The sequence below is a fragment of the Hippoglossus stenolepis genome, chromosome 23 (genome assembly GCF_022539355.2).
Source record: "Hippoglossus stenolepis isolate QCI-W04-F060 chromosome 23, HSTE1.2, whole genome shotgun sequence".
NCBI lineage: Eukaryota > Metazoa > Chordata > Actinopteri > Pleuronectiformes > Pleuronectidae > Hippoglossus > Hippoglossus stenolepis.
The window spans coordinates 4,359,165-4,375,239 of NC_061505.1; the positions used below are offsets into that span (position 1 = coordinate 4,359,165).

At 45.2% G+C, this 16,075-nt stretch overlaps 1 protein-coding gene across 2 annotated transcripts in view; it reads right to left on the reverse strand.

Moving 5' to 3' along the window:
* Positions 1 to 16,075, reverse strand: part of svep1 (sushi, von Willebrand factor type A, EGF and pentraxin domain containing 1) — a 76,886-nt gene that overhangs the window by 26,709 nt on the left and 34,102 nt on the right. For both annotated transcript variants that reach the window (XM_035148583.2, XM_035148581.2), the window contains exons 4-8: positions 7,567 to 7,725; positions 6,109 to 6,288; positions 4,367 to 4,546; positions 2,623 to 2,817; positions 38 to 156 (exon numbers count right to left, since the gene is read on the reverse strand). In XM_035148583.2, the coding sequence (XP_035004474.2) occupies positions 38 to 156; positions 2,623 to 2,817; positions 4,367 to 4,546; positions 6,109 to 6,288; positions 7,567 to 7,725 (833 nt within the window). The remainder of the gene's footprint in view (positions 1 to 37; positions 157 to 2,622; positions 2,818 to 4,366; positions 4,547 to 6,108; positions 6,289 to 7,566; positions 7,726 to 16,075) is intronic.

Below are 16,075 nucleotides of genomic sequence, written 5' to 3' on the forward strand. Positions count from 1 at the left end.
CAAATCTTTTTTTTACGTTTAGAAAAATAATAATAACCTCTTCTTTGGAGTTGTCAGTGGCATTTGGGACGTTCCAGCTGACGTTGGCGGTTCCACGCCGCTCATCCGTCTCTGCCACGATGTCCACAGGGCACTGGATCCTTGGTCTTTCAGCATCTGAAGAGGAGACAGAGAACCCAAGAGATGAGAATCAGACTCTAACTCCATTAAATTAGAAATCAGATTAGACTCAACTGTTGCAGATGTTCACCTCTTCACAAACTGAGTGAACTGACCTCAGCCTGCTTCGTTCTTATCAGTGAAGGAGGTGAAGGTGTGTGATGTCATCCGACCCCCTGACCTCTTTAATCACAGCTCATCATTGTTCATAACTGAGAGTGCACGACTGTCACCGGTCCAACGACACCAGACCCCACAGGCGTTAACCGTGTGCGTCCAATTACCTCAGCGTCAGGCAACAACGGTGGAGCACAGATGAACAGAGATAGAGGTGGAATGACGTGTGGAACTTGCCCTCAGTCATTGTCAAAACAGTCGGGGTCACGGGAGAGCGTCATCTCAGATAAATTATATTTCTCGGGCTTGATGAGCATAAATCTGAATCACAATTCCAGTGTGAGGGAGACGCACATGTTGAGAAGTACTCACTTACTGCAGTGATCTCTAGAAACGCATTCAAATCTGTATCTGAAGCTAAATTTGAAGAGATTTAAAGAGGCACATAAATAGTAATTGATGACAATAAAAGTAAAAAGCAATGGAACCAGCAGAAGCATAAAGATTTGAGTGTTGAGTCTGAGAAATCCCAGACCTGCAGACAAACTCTCCTCACTTTCATTGTTAGTGATTTTCCGACTTTGTTTCTTCCAGTCGGAAACATCATGGGCGGTCGACTTCTCAATATGAAGCGGCGTCGTGAGAAAAATAGCGTTTGAGTGGTGGCAAACGCACAAAACCCTCCTGTGACCCTTGGATGAGACCGTCTCTTCCTTTTGTCTCGTACAGCGTGTTGTAATAACACGGAGCCAGCACGGCACAGTTCAGCTCAGTTCAACCCTCCGAGAGCCGAATCTCCCATCGATGGAGAGTGGTCTGCAGCGTTGTGTAAGAGAGCTCGCTCCCATCTGGACCTGATGACCCATTTACTTAGGCATCTGTCTCCGCTAAACACTAACACACGGCTCCAAATCGGCCGCGTTCATCTTCACAGCGAAGGGGGGAATATTTCACTTTGGGTGTCATCAGTGTGAAGTGAGAGGTGAAGAAAGCCAGGAGCTGACAAAGAGCACTAACGTGTCTCTCTCTCTTTCTAATCTATCTCATCTTCTTCTTCATTTGTGTCCCAGGTGAAACCGAATGTAATCTTCTCTCATTCTAATCCGCTCCAGATGACTCATCCTCACCTCTCACCTCCGCGTCCGCCCAAACATCTCCGATCGTTTTCATCTTTATTGCTCCTCTTCCTCTGCTTACCAACATCAGTTCCCTAGTTAGTAAACTTTCTCCTTTGGAAACTAGGGGGATTTAAGACACTGGAGGGGGCAGGCACAGCCGCTCGGCACCACCTGTTTCACCTGCAAGGCATCTGGAGGGCAGCGGCCCGGTTTTAATGATCTCCAGACAGAGCCCAGGCCGGGTGGAGGGGAGGGACAAGAGAACTCGGACATGGGATGGTTTGAGTTAGTGACCTGAGGCCCGCTTGGAAACGGGGTGAGCACCATTCTCACTGGAACGGAGGATGGAAAAGAAAAATCTCCATCCAAGTTTCCTGCTGTTTTATTTTTAAATCTTCCTTGATTTCTCCACACACTCAGTTTCTTTCCTCTCAGCTCTTCTGACCATCCATCTTTTCACACACCACCGGTGTCATTCACTCCAGCGCTGAAAGAATAATTCAATCTTCCAAGCAGCCATGTTAAATTTACAAACAACTCAATAGGGAGGGGGAAACTGTTTTGGCAAAGCGAGTTCAGTAATATATATGACCAGTAAGTCAAGTTTGTGGATCCATCATTCCATCCTTAATCATTTTCTCAGATTCAGTCCTAGTCTGCTGTCGGGGCCTTTAAACAGGTTTTAAAGTAAGAGTGCGACATCTTGGTGAGAATTATGTAAATGATCAACGTGGATCTCATGTAAAGTGAAGCGTCTCAATGTCCCCCTGGTGGCTGGATGCAGTAATGGTCATAAACTCCGTCTCCCCCCATGTTAGCAGATGGGACATGGGCAAAGTCTTTATCACATTCATGTTTGCTCCAATGTACTTTTTTCAGTTTTTCTGTATTAATTAGTTATTAGATGCTATAAAAGCAATGTGAAACATCATGATTGACAGCTGAGACTGACTTGTGATTGGTCGAGCACGTGCATAGTTTAAAATTGTGTCTATGTAGAAGTGTTAGTAAGCTTAAAATCTAAAAATGTCCTAGAACTATTTAATTAAATGTACCAAACTAAACATACTTATTAGTGGAAAAACCCACAACCCATTGTTTCCACCTGCACCTGCCCCCAGCCGACCTCAACATCCCGCTTAGGACCTTTTTTACAGCCCCTACACCGACCCTGACCTCTGACCTCAGAACTTCTGAAGTGAAAGGATCCGCTTTCCACACACATCACCTGCGCAGACAGCTTTATGGACGTTAGCGGTCCAGTTCCCGGAGCCCATGCACACCGCCTTCCTGTTTCCTTGGAGACTGTAACCTTGACGACAGGTGAGCAGGCACACGGAGCCCGGCGATGCTGCTCTCCTCCCGCAGGCAGGGGGCGACATCAGGATGTTCTTCTGAGCCACAACGGGGGGACAACGCACCTCTGGGGAGAGAGTGGGAGAAACCAGGAGATGAATCTGATTGTGTTTATTTCATTCCTGGAAAAATATCTGCTGGGGAAACATGACTGGGTCCAACATCTCATGACTTTCTCTTTTATTAAGTATTATCAAAGTTGGTGGAACAACCAGTGCTGCAATGTGCTGTGATAGAATTTATTGCACAATAATCAGACCAGGAGAAAAAGTTTTTTGATGATAAGGTTGGTTTGAGCAGAACAGACCGAAAAAAGAAAGAGAAAACTCCTTCAAGATCTGGATCACGTTTCCTGCGTGTTTACCAGAATGTGATAAAATCTTTCTTTGATTACCCTCCGCTATAAGTGCCAACAATAAAACTATTTTCAGTGTGTGTGCGTATCAGAAACTGGCACACAGGAAACAAACATTTGGTCGGAAATCAACTCAAGAGAGCACAGACCACAGGACTCGTACACTGGAGGCCTTTTATATATATTTTTAACTGTACATGTGGCTTTGACTTGATGATGGATGGATCATTCTCATCCTCTGCCTCCTGCTTCCTTTGCGAGAAGAAGCTCAGCGAGAGGTACATTTCAAATCAGATGAAAAGATATCTCTCCATCCTCTCAGGGCAGCTGAAGCGATCCTGTTTCACCGCTGTGCAAACAAACACTAAAACAAACCGCTCAGCTGCAGCGGCAGCGGCAGCAGCAGCCCACAGAGGCCTCTTAGCTGCGTTAAAGAGGTAACGACAGTCTGCGGGCAAACACTGAGATGGTCAAACAAACAGTCTGCAGCTCAGTCGGAGCAGCGGGGGGGGGCGACGAGATGGTAGCTATCGATAACCCAGGGTTCTTGTGAAGCGGATCAGTCGGGCGTCCTAAATAGCGCAGTGAGCTGGTCGGCTGGAAGTGAGTCAGTTGAGGCCGGAGGTTTGCGGTGAAACACTCTCACACGGCCTCTCTTCTGTGTGTTGCTGTGCCGGACCTGCGAGCTCTCTGTGGCGGGCATGAGTGTGCGCAACTTTATTTTGACTTAACTATCGGTTTTGAAGTGTGTGGGCAATCCTGCGTGCGTGTGTGTGTGTGTGTGTATATGGGGATCGCAGCCGCGCGATGAGAAAGCAGATGTATCTCTCGGAGGATGATGTAGTGAACGGAGCAAATACACACCATATGTTTAACCACCGTGTGTGAGTCAGTGTTCTCGTGTGCGTTTACATACGTGTGTAAAACCACATGTTTTTACATAGAAAAACCCAGATTATATGTTATTTATGTAATTTATCTTTACGTTTTTTTCCACTCAGGCAGAATTCAGTGACTTGAACAGATAATATGAGCCTATATTCAAATGTCGATCAAATGATAAAGACCTAGGTTATATATTTTGTTGGGTTATTATCCCAAATGTTTCCAGCTATTTAAAAAAATGGAGAAATAAACAATCGTAATCAAGTCAAGCACCTTAACAGAGTGATTAGACTGAGCCAGTCGTCTTTATGTGTTTTGTGTCCAGATGCAACACACAGCAGCGTGAGCCAGTGGCTCGTCGGAGATGAAGTCTTACCCACACACCGAGGTTGGGATCCGCTCCACTGCGAGTTGACCTGGCAGGTGAGTCTGACGTCTCCCTCCAGCCTGTAGCCTCGCTCGCAGCCGGCCTGACACACCGCCCTGTGGGAGGCGCCGCCATCGCTGCACCTGAGGAATCCGTGCGGCGGCCGAGAGAGCGGCGGGCAGGAGCGAACTGCGGGCGTGAGACAATAAACAATCAGATTCACAATCGGCAAATCGGAGACACAGAACGCAGATTGTTATACTTTGAAATGCCCGTGGTTTGTTTTGTTTAATCTACTGTGAGCACATCAATACATTTATGGTTTAGCCAATTTAGGGACCTATATGAATTTGACAGTCAGCAAAACATTTGTGATTAGGTTTGGAGAGAAACAAACAAACAAAGCCCCAAGAACCATGAAGGCAATTCATCTACTGCCTAAAATACTCCAACGATGTTTTATTGCTTTTATTTTGGGGTGTTTGTGATCATTGTCAGTTTGGGAAAGTCCTCTCCTGCCTTGTTGAGACGAGGAGTCATCGTTTCTTTCAGTTTTTGAGATGATACACTTTTAGATTATTCATATTTTAGGGATATTGCACAGAGATTTGTTGTTTACTGTAAATTTGAAGTAGCGCGACTTGGCAAACACCACATTTTTTAATTAGTCTATCCCGGTTTGAGGAATAGCTGATAAACACAGGTATAAATATCTATATAACCCACAGTGAACCATAAATCAACCATAAGAGCGTACAGCCCTATATCATCTTTAACTTGGGACCTATCATTTAACCCAAAGCATAAAAAATCCCCATGAAATAAAAGATAAAATTCCTGCGTGTCTGACATTATGCTGTCACTAGAGAAGAGTAGTGTGTTTTTTCTCATCACCACCAGCCATAGACAGACAGGCGGTGGAGAGGAGACCCCCTCCCTCAGGGCTCCACTCGCTGGGAGGTCCGACGGTATGTGGCGAGGACTAGACTCAGTGTGACACATATAAGCAGACACACTCAGGGAAGCTATACCCAAAGCCACACACTGTAAAACACACACCCTTGAATATTCAGTGTCTTGGTATTTCTGTGAGTCACCCGCTCGCTGTCTCTCTGTTAAAACAGTATTTATCTCATTAATCTCTGGACTTGTCAGAACTCCCTTTCCCTTTCTTTCTTTCCTGTCTGTTCTTCATCTCCCTCACACTCGGATTCCTTCCCTTAGACCCTCTGTCCCTACTTTCCTTACATCCTTTCTTCCCGTGAGCCCTGCTCCTCTCTTTAATTGAATCCTTCCTACCTTCCTTCCTTCCTTCCTTCCCCGGCCTCCCAGTAAATGTCGATTCCTCGTTCTGGCCGAGCACATGTGACCTTACATACTCAGTGAGAGATCTTAACACGCTCACGCTCTTTGGAAAGTTGCAGCGAATCACTGCAACACATCATCTCCTTTACATCTGAGGGTTTGCAGGGATCGGAGGAGAAGCTGCAGACTTTGAGTGTTTTGATCGAGGTCCCGAAGTTTAATGAGGAATTATATGAGACTTGTGGTGCGAAGGAGGAACCTGCTGGGATTAATCAGACACGCTTGTATTGTGTCTGCACTGTAACATACTGTACGCCAGTATGCAGTTACGTAATGTGAAGATTGGATGCAATGTGCTATACTTGCTTTCCCTAACAATGCAATGCAGCTTCATCTTTCACAGTTCTGCTGCTCTGCTGTTTTTCACTGACAGTGAAGTTTCTCACCTCTGCAGGTGGCAGGCGACCCTGACCAGGTGCCGTCCTCCTGGCACAATCTGATGTTGGTTCCCTGGAGGTCAAAGTCTGTCTGGCACCGCACACCACAGGCGGCCTCAAAGTGGTTGTTACACACGTTGTGGATGAAAAAGCCGTTTTCAGGAGGTGACAGCGCTGGACAATAAACCACTGGAGGAGGAGGAGGAGGAGGAGGAGGAGGAGAGGGGAGGAGAGGGGAGGAGGAGGAGGGGAGGTTACTGATGGAGCAGGTAGTGGCGGTTGTCTGTGGCACCGAACGGAAATTTAATCTTCCTACGATAACAAAGCATGAAAGCAGAAAAGTACAGGTTGTCAAACGTCTCCTCCCAGATCACCGCAACCCGGTGATTAATGAACATCACTGTGTTCGGATGAACCGCTGCGTGGAAATCACCGACTCACTCTTTAAGAAACAGGAGGGTCGGAGTAATTACTGGAGGCAGATTTACGAGTCAGGACGCTCTAGTCTCACTAGTCTGCGTTAGTGGATTCCAGGCGATTCCTCAACATTTTAATATATTTACTAATCCTCACGGTGTTGCAGCTTTAGATATGAGGACACAGTTGGTGACCCCTCAGTAGATTTGTGTAGATAAAGCATCAGTTAAGGTGAAGAGCAGAAAACAGCACAAAAGGCTTTTATCAATGGAGAGTAATCTTTTTCGCTCTTTTCCTCTCTGGCTTCAGAAAGTACGAGAGACGGTGAGAGACACATGGTTCATCCCATCACCTGCCAAGTATTTTATCAAAAGCACCTTTTCTTTACATTTCCAATGTGTAACAAACCATCTGCTGCATCAGGTGAACGTCCAGTAATGTAATATCTTAATTCCTGGATTTGTCTCTTGATTGTGTTTGAATTCTTTTGGGCAGAGACAATTATCCTCTTGATTTCAGCCAGGAGGCAAATCTGTGCTGATGCCACCTATTCGGAGCAGCCAAAAAAATAAAGACAACTAATTTCTCCCGCATTTCTCCCAGGGAGAATCTTCGCATGACGAACCGTGTTTGGAATAACAAACACGCACAAGATGTCGTAAAAACAGGCTGAACTACCATCGTGTCTTCTGACTATAGAAGGCGGCACAGAGCATTTCTACATGTGTCTAGAGATATGACAGATGAGGGGGCTCTGCATTTAACCTAACCAGCGCAAACCACAGTCCCACACGCATTAAGGCGTTCTCTAAAATTACTTTTGGCAGGAAGGTAGTGCCATGGGGCCTCGTGAGGGGGTTTCCCACTGTGGTGTGGTTGCGGTCTCCTGCACCTCGCTCATCATAGAGGGGGTTCTCACAAAATGGTCACTGCTAATCAGCTCGAGGACCTTTCAGATCAGGGCACCAGGGAATTGCCTAATAACCCTAACCATGATCAGGCTAAATCCGACGTCATGGACTCAGCAATCAGCAGAGCAGCTCCTCTTACCCTGGCAGGTCATGCCAACCGGCTGATACCCTGGCTTGCAGGCACAGTCACTGACGGAGGTGCTGCCAGGCTGGGAAGTGTGCTGCAGGTCAGGACACGGCAGGCAGGTGCTCAGACCTCCCGGGGTTCCCTCTGGTTTATAAGTGCCAGGTGGGCACGCTGCAAAAACGAGAGGAGATATAGTTAGAAACGTTACTGTGTGTGATGTCATGCATGAGAAAAGAGAGAGCTGGAATGAATAAAGAACAGCAAGACAGCTAGAAATCCTCATGACTAAATCGGAGGAGGATTCTTGAGAAGACTTTGATCATATTAATGTCTGGACATGCAGTCGTGGAAAAATGTGGCAAAAGTGACACGATGATCTCACTGTCTACGTAAAACGAGACGAGTCCAGCCCAGATTCTTAATTACTCCAAGAAGGGGAAACTCTTTAGTGGCACTGGACACCGTGGACCATTTTCATTAGAAAGAAATGCAACATTCAAAGAAAGGTTTATGAGCATCTAAAACCTATTATGGTTCACATGTAGGCACACATGGGCCACGTTAGAGCCTTTTGATCACCTGCACGCGGACACGCACTCGCAGACACACACATACATAATACAGTATGCTTCCTATTAGCATCACCTGAGTTGGATCAGAGGACATGGCTGTAAAGATGAAGAAGCACGGGTCAGACGAAGGTCCGCCAACATTCTTTCATCCGCCATCTATCAACTTCTGAAAAACCCAGTCGGTGCATCGCTCGCGTCGCAGGAGGAGTGAAAAGTGAACGAGTGAATCCATCACATGGATCTTATCAGGGTTCAAAGGTCACTTTCACACGGGACGGTTCGTAAATCGCAAATAACCTGATCGCTGATGCAATCCGCTGGAATATTCTCAGTGATGTGATCTTGCTCCCTAAGAGTCTATGATGCTTTAACGTTGACTTAATTCATCATGTAGTTCATGATGAATTACGTTATTACCAGGGGCAACGGCCTTTATCGGCCATTTTATGGGTAGTTTCACACAAGCAATTTGCTTTGCTGACATTTCCCGTAATTCAAAGCCATTACCGATGCATTTGGCAGGGTGAGACCTTTATCAGTTGCTACCCCCCCCCTCCAAGTGTTTGTTCTTCTGTGTTGGTTTTGTTCCTGTGAATCAGAATTGGTGTAATCATTGACATTATCTTCTCTATAATCTGACAGGTTTTCTGATCCACTTTCACTCACAGGACCCACACATGAGTTTACTGTGTGTGTGTGTGTGTGTGTGTGTGTGTACAGCTGCGTTTGACATCGTTTTTTCCGATCATATCACATAAGAAGCAAATCAAGTAAATCTGTTAACAGATAACAGTTTGCTCACGTCACTGTCGATTCAAGTAAATCCAAATGTTGCTCGAGTTAATCGGAAAATCAAACCCGATTTCATGTTGACGGCCCAAGTTTCCAAATCGAAACAGGCTCCAGACGGAGGAGAAAGACTCTTTGACAGTTAAATATGCTGCAGTGCACTTCTGATGAGAAACTCTCTGATCCCACGCACAAACACACACAGATCATTTCAACACTTAAATGAATAAAAGCAGAAATACATACATCGTTTTGGAATATTTGAATTGAAAGGATTTAAAGACTTTTTATTGTTAGTAGCGAGACAATAAGAGCTTCACTAATATCACAGGAAATAACTGTCTAACCTTGTCTCAGGGCGTTTTCACACCTGGATCATGCATCTGACATCAGCAAGTTGTCAAGTCAGCTATTATATTGGCACATGAGTAATTCAGTTTGAATGCAGAAAAGGACGTTTGCATGTGCCAAATGAATCTTCATCGCTCAAACACATCATCACACTCCTGTGAGCCACTTCAGTTTCTGTTTCTTCTTTTTAATGTCATCTCAACTTCCTGCAATTGGTTCTGAAAGTCTTAAGTATCCAGAAAAGTTTCTTCAAACACTGCAAACTAACAAGACCGGGGTTCAGTTTGATCCAGACTGAAACCACCTCTTTTGGTCCGACTAAATGTGAGGCACCTTTCACACCTGTTATTTTGGTTTGGACTAAACAAGGTAGGTGTGAAAGCACACAACCATCCAACAGGAGCACATACAGTGGATCACTTTCAAGTCGTGTCAGCTTCTGGACCCGACTATAAAACGAGCAGGTTTAATTACAAGCTTTACTGAAGGTGCGACAGAGAATCCACAGTGCTAATATTCTTCACAAGTCATTTATTCGCTGCAGAGGCCAGGTGTGAATTTCCACTGCTGAGCCGATGCCAGCTTGGCCCCTCACCACACTCCCTCCCCTCAGCAGCAGCTCAGCCTGGAGATGTTAACCCACTGTAAAGGGAGCACTGGCTGCTGGCACTGAACTGCAGCCGCTAACCCACAGCAGACTTGTGTGGTTTTACCTGTTCTGGTGCAGACAGTGGGCTTGTGTCACTCACCATGTCTGCGAATTTCATTTGATAACAACGGCAGCGGCTTCTCCCTCCTGTGTCTCTTAAACTCAGAGGAGGTTTCTTACATAAGACGGAGTGACAGCGGAAAGTGTGCGCTCCGCTCAGGCCCCTCGGGAATCAGGTTTTACAGCTTCATTTTAGGTTTACAGGAAGCCTAGTTATTTTTAATGTGAATAATAATAATTCACCCGGAGCACAACAGTGGAAATACTGTATCAGAAAGTGTAACTTTTCTATTCCTGGCATGTCGCATGTGCTGGCAGGTAGTGATGTACACAAACAGATGCATCATCATCACACCCACACAGACACAGACACACACACACACACACACACACACACACACAGTGTAGAAAGACCAGACCTGCAGGAGTTGGAACGAAGGAAAGTCGGGATGAACAAGAAGAAATAAACGATGAAAGAACAAACCCCCATGAATGAAAAGCTGGAAGGTGAACACGGAGAAAACTTTAAAATATATCCCTGCTCTGACTTCATCCAGACGACTCACAGACCCCATACTGAAACTAATTGTGTTCCTGCGCCGCTCTGAATCACACAGCAGTCTCCTTCTGGGTCCATCTACCGCCTATGGTCCCCTACGGAGTAAACTCGACAGCACCGTAACCTTCATTTAGAGAGGAAGTGGACCGTCAGCAGCCCGACGACCATAAAACAGAAAGAGCACGCTGTGTGTGAAGCGGCTGTGACCGTACGAAGAGACAGCCGCCGCTCAAAGACATGTACTGTACACGGCAATGATCTGAGGAAAGTCAAGAGCCGGCCTCTCAGATCGGGAGCTTTTCATTTAGAGTTGCAGCAATATTTGTGCAATCCTAATAACGAATCATAAAGTTAAACATGTCACAACATCACCAGCTTTAATACTTTTGACTCTCACCTTCATTTGGAATGATTTCTTTCCACATCTGCACAGAAAGTGAGAGAGAGAAAAACCTGCTTCGCCTCTTTTTTAAAGCACGAGTCTGGAAATATTCTGTATTTTATAGACAACAATTCCCCAGAAATCCCAAAATTAATTTAACCATTATTGCCTGTGTTCAGTAGCCAGAGGCTGAGTACTGTTTATCTCATATCCATGAGCCATAGAGCTCTTTTGTTTTCCAAAAAAAAAAAACCGACTAAAAGCACAGCGAGCCTGAGTTTTACTGGGTGACATGTTCCCTCTTTACCAGGAACGGCTGTTTATTTTAAGTCAACTCCTCAAACACTGTGTTGTTGCTGTAAATACTCACTAACACAACACATTCCAAACTATCTACAGCTAAAGAATATCAATGAAATTCACTATTACAGGAAATAACTTAACCCTTTTCTCCAAATGTTAAATTGTGACCTGTGAGAAGAGATTTACGTCAAAAGTAGGAACCAGTGGGTTTCAGGCTGAGTCACCGGGGGGGCGATCAAGATGAGTTAGCTTGACTTTTAGATGGTTATCATGTCGTCATCACATCTTCATGTACATGTGTCTTATTCTAGTTGTAGCTAATGTAGCCTTCAGCCTCCATAACCTTCAGTGGAGATGACAAGTTTTCTACTGACGTCTGGTGAATTCATTTCTCGCTTCAACTCCATTCCCCCCCCCACCCACCCATGCTTTTTAAACAAACACTGAATCTATTGACATCACTTGAGGCAATTGATCCGATTTCTTGCAGCTCCCTCTGGAGCCACTAAATATTTCATAGAACCTCTTCACATATGCAAGAGTAAACAGACTTTGATGAGTAGAACTGGAGAAGAACCCTGACTCCTTGAATTGAGTCCAAACCTCGGAATAGAAAGTCTCTTGCGAGAGTTAAATATCTTGGCTGTCAGTAGCATTTAAAACCGGGGGAAAAAAAAGGATACATTCGCAGGAAGTGAAAGAGAAAAGACAACGACAAAACCAAGCACAGAATAGTTCATCTGTTAAACTGCTTTTTTCCAAACTGGCAGACACATCCTGGTCCGGGAGCCAAAGTTACTATCACACGAGAATCTCTCCCGTCTCTGGGGGGACGCTGTGTTCGATTAGCCAGGCCTAAAAACAGACCGGGGCTGAAACGATGAAAGGAGATCCAGAGGGAGAGCAGGAACATCTGCCTCCTCGGCCACAATGACAAACAGAGAGAGTGGTTTTCGTCTTAGAGGGACAGATTCTGCTTAGTCCAACAAGAATCCACAAACACATGCTTGCAGACACAAATGCCGATCCATGGAGCGCTCATTCACATACTGTCTACCAAATGTTATTTTAAACATGAAGCATTCACGTTTAAATAAAGGGAGGAGGAAGTAGGAAACCTCACATTTTCACTCTGATCCACCTAAAAACTTTAAAGAGTTGGGTATCGAACCTCAAAACATGTATGGTATCAACCATAGACTGTAAATAAAGTCGGACGACAGGACAGCTCCCAAAAAGTGAAGCTAAAACTGCTCGATCGACCCCTTGTGGCTGTATGTAGGTCATAAACTTGCCTCCTCCATGTTAGTAGATGGGACATGTTGTGCTTAATAGTAAATTATGCAGTTATTTCTATTTTGTTACTTATACCTTGCGTCTATTTACCTTTTTTATGGGGATTCAGTCAAATCAATCAATCAGAAACTTAACTATGGTCTTTATCCGACATCAATCTGCGACTAGAAACCTCTTCTTACACACTACGAAACAAAAAACTGTCCGGGCGACAGTAAACATTGTGTTAACGGTCACATCGTGAGTGTTAACTGCAAGACTCGATTACGTTCATGGTTCCGTGATCGAGTTGTGTCTGTCTGTCGTCTTCAAAGCTAAACAATATTGTGAACAGGCTGCTAAATCCAGACGGAGGCCCTGGCCGCCTGCGGTTGAAAACCCTCTCACACCAGAAATGTTGTTAAGTTGGACCTTAAAATTCCAGGGTTTCTCGCTGAGAAAACAATGTTCACATGCGAGGAAAAAACTTTCCACTCTTAACTGAGACTTCACATGCACATTTGAGTCGCGCAAATAGACCCTGGAAATGGACAATTAAAATGTATAGTCTGGCCTACGGAAAAACAGACATACATTCACGCAACAGCCCGACAGAGGCACGAAACAAAACTGTTGCTCGGGGGTTGAATGTTTCATTTCACATAAACACAGTCTGGATATACATTTGCTCAGAGCCAGGAGACTGTATGCATCTGACATTGAATTCATCTGGACCACCAGGGGAGCTTAAAATGATGGGATTTATGGATGTGAGGAATGTAAATGATACATGTGTCCAGTAATGATGGACATTTCGATCCCTTAAGTGTTAGAAAGTCAAACACATTCAGCCCTAATGGTACTGACTGAATACCTCTGCATTTAGCTTTAGGGCCTCCATCATTGCAGCTTCCACAGAGAGCACCAGCACCTGTCTCCCACTGAGCTTCCTCTGATGTGATGAACCCATGAAGAGTGCCAATGGATCTGTGAGGTGCTGTTGGAGAAGAAGCTGCCACATGTGAGAGGGTCATCACAAAAACCCCAACGCCACTATGGCTACTTCAATGGACAAGAGCAAATGAGCCAAACAGACTATTAGGAAAATGCTGAAATGTCCCTGAGCATCTTAGTTATTAGATCCAGACAGTTTTGATTTCACGTTGAAATTTAGGGAGCACCTTTCACATCTGTTGTTTTGTTTCAGACTAAACTGAGAAGTCAGAAGTCTGCACCAAGCGAAGGTGCAATAGGTTTGGAAACGCCCTAAGAATCCACTGAGAAGAATCCCACAGCCAGTCCACAGACAGCTGTCAACTACTTCAGTTATCGTTCCACTCAGGGATGCACTTTTCCCCCCGTCATTCAGACAGGGACGGAAATCAAAATGTGCAATGAGACTACGTCTACAACCATAAGGGTCACAGGAGTTTTCCAGCCTCAACACACGGGTCACCTGCGACTGGAAAAGTTTGGGAATCCCATCTTCATGGTGTCAGGAGGCTCTAAATCAACTCGAGTCTCACTGAAGTCTGGTCTGTTCTCCAGCTGGATTGATTGCGGGGTAAAAAAAAGAAAAGAAAGGGGGACGGGGGTGAGATGTGGCTGCTGCACAGCTGTCCACCTACACAGCCTCCATCTAAGTGGGAGGGGGCGCTCCACGGATCCCCTGATCCAAGGAATGTGAAACTTCTGCGATGTGATGCAAGTCTGTCTTTGGAGAGGAAACTGAAGAAGTTTAGTGGCTGCTTCGTGGCCTTTTGCCTGCTTACTATTTAACCCGACTCCCAGAGGAGATTATCTCACCACAGTTGCTGGACACGTTTCACGGATTTGTAAGGACAGGGAGACGGTCCTGCTCGTTTATTACAGACTCGGCGAACGATCGGGAACGATCGGGAGAGCGAGGCAAACCGCTAAACAACTGTGCAAACACAGGTTGGTCTCCAGTCGGGTGTGCCTGATTACAGATGTCAGAATCCTGAGAGATGTCGTGATAGAAGGCCGCGGCGTGATCTCAGCAGACTCGGCACAATGGGGCACATCACTCAGGATGTTCACACTGGTAGAAAAAAAGGGCCTGTTGTCATATCCCTTTCTGTTGTCTCGCCGTTTCACCAAATTCCTAAATGTTTTTCCACATTTCCTGACGGGATTTGACGGATGTGTTATCTGGCGTGCATTGCACACAAACACAAACACGCCATGAGACATCCCACCATGTGCACACACGCACACTCGAACCACCACACACGCATTTCTCTGTTCCCACAGTAGCCTCAGAGTCGGTTTCCCAGTGGGAGCTCAGGGAGTGATGCTGCTAAACAGATTCACCGACAGGACACAGAACCACACAACTTTATGTGCTAGTGTGTTTCTCTATTTTTGATGTATCTCCGTGCACATAAAGAAGAAAGACATTTTATGGGTGTTTTTTCTAGCGTGGTCTTTAATTTCGAGAGTTGAACTTTTTGATTTCACTTTCAGATTTGCTTTCACTCAAAACCTTGCACTCAATATCCACCCTCTTGAATAAAGATGGAAAGAAAACGCCCATAGAACCAAACACACTGAGGTGATCGGTGGCGTCTGTTGTGCTCAATCTCTAAACCAGATTATCATTTCACACCATCGCACTCAGAAATGTGTGTGAGGTCTTGTTTTTGCAGCTGTCAAATGGTTTGTTTGTTGGTTTGTTGTCGGCAGGATTTCCACTAAACTTGATGGAAGGATGGGACGTGGGCCAAGAAAGAACCCATTCGAATTTGGGATGAATCCGAACATTATAAACACATATTTAACATTGCGTTTTTAGGGTTAGGGTTAGGGGTTAAATGTGCATTAAATCAAAAATCTGTATCTAGCAGATTTAAATGTGGTGTCATGAGGGGACTGAAGCTGAAAGACAGAGAGAGAAAGATGAGGCTTCTCCAGAAGGCCGGCAGCTGATGATTTCCTTCATCCTTATCCTGTGACCTTTGACATTGCTCGTATCCCTCTTCATCCGCTCCTGTCAACTGGAGAGGTCTCAGTCAGTCAGCTCAAACCTCACACAGTCAGGAGGGCAGAAAGTGAAAGGAAGAGGAGGGGGGCACTGAAAAGGGTCAGTGAAAATATCCAGAGGCCGGCAAGGGTCATAGCCAGGGACAAACATGTTGGATTTGAAGAGAGGGCAAAGGCCTCGAAACAGACACTGGACAGAAGCACTTATGAAACTCATTCCACCTTGAAAGTCTCATGGGTGCATTTGTCAGTTTAAATTAGGTGTAACACGGGAAATGGAGTCACAAAGAAAAGGAGGAGATATTGATTGATGATTCAATGTGTGCATCTACGAGCCCTGGGTGGTGTTTCTTGACAGTTCATGATTTAAAATGAGGAAGAGAACATTTCTAGACAGAGTTTATGGTCTCAATCTCCAGTTTTAAGTCTTCTTCAAAACAGCACAATGTTAGTTTTGTGAATTATGGTCCCATTTATAGTTAAATAGATGATAAAGCACGGTACGAATGCTCCTCCAAATATGGTAACGAATATGGTTCTGGTCAAAAAGCCAAGATGGTGCTGGACAAACTCAAGGC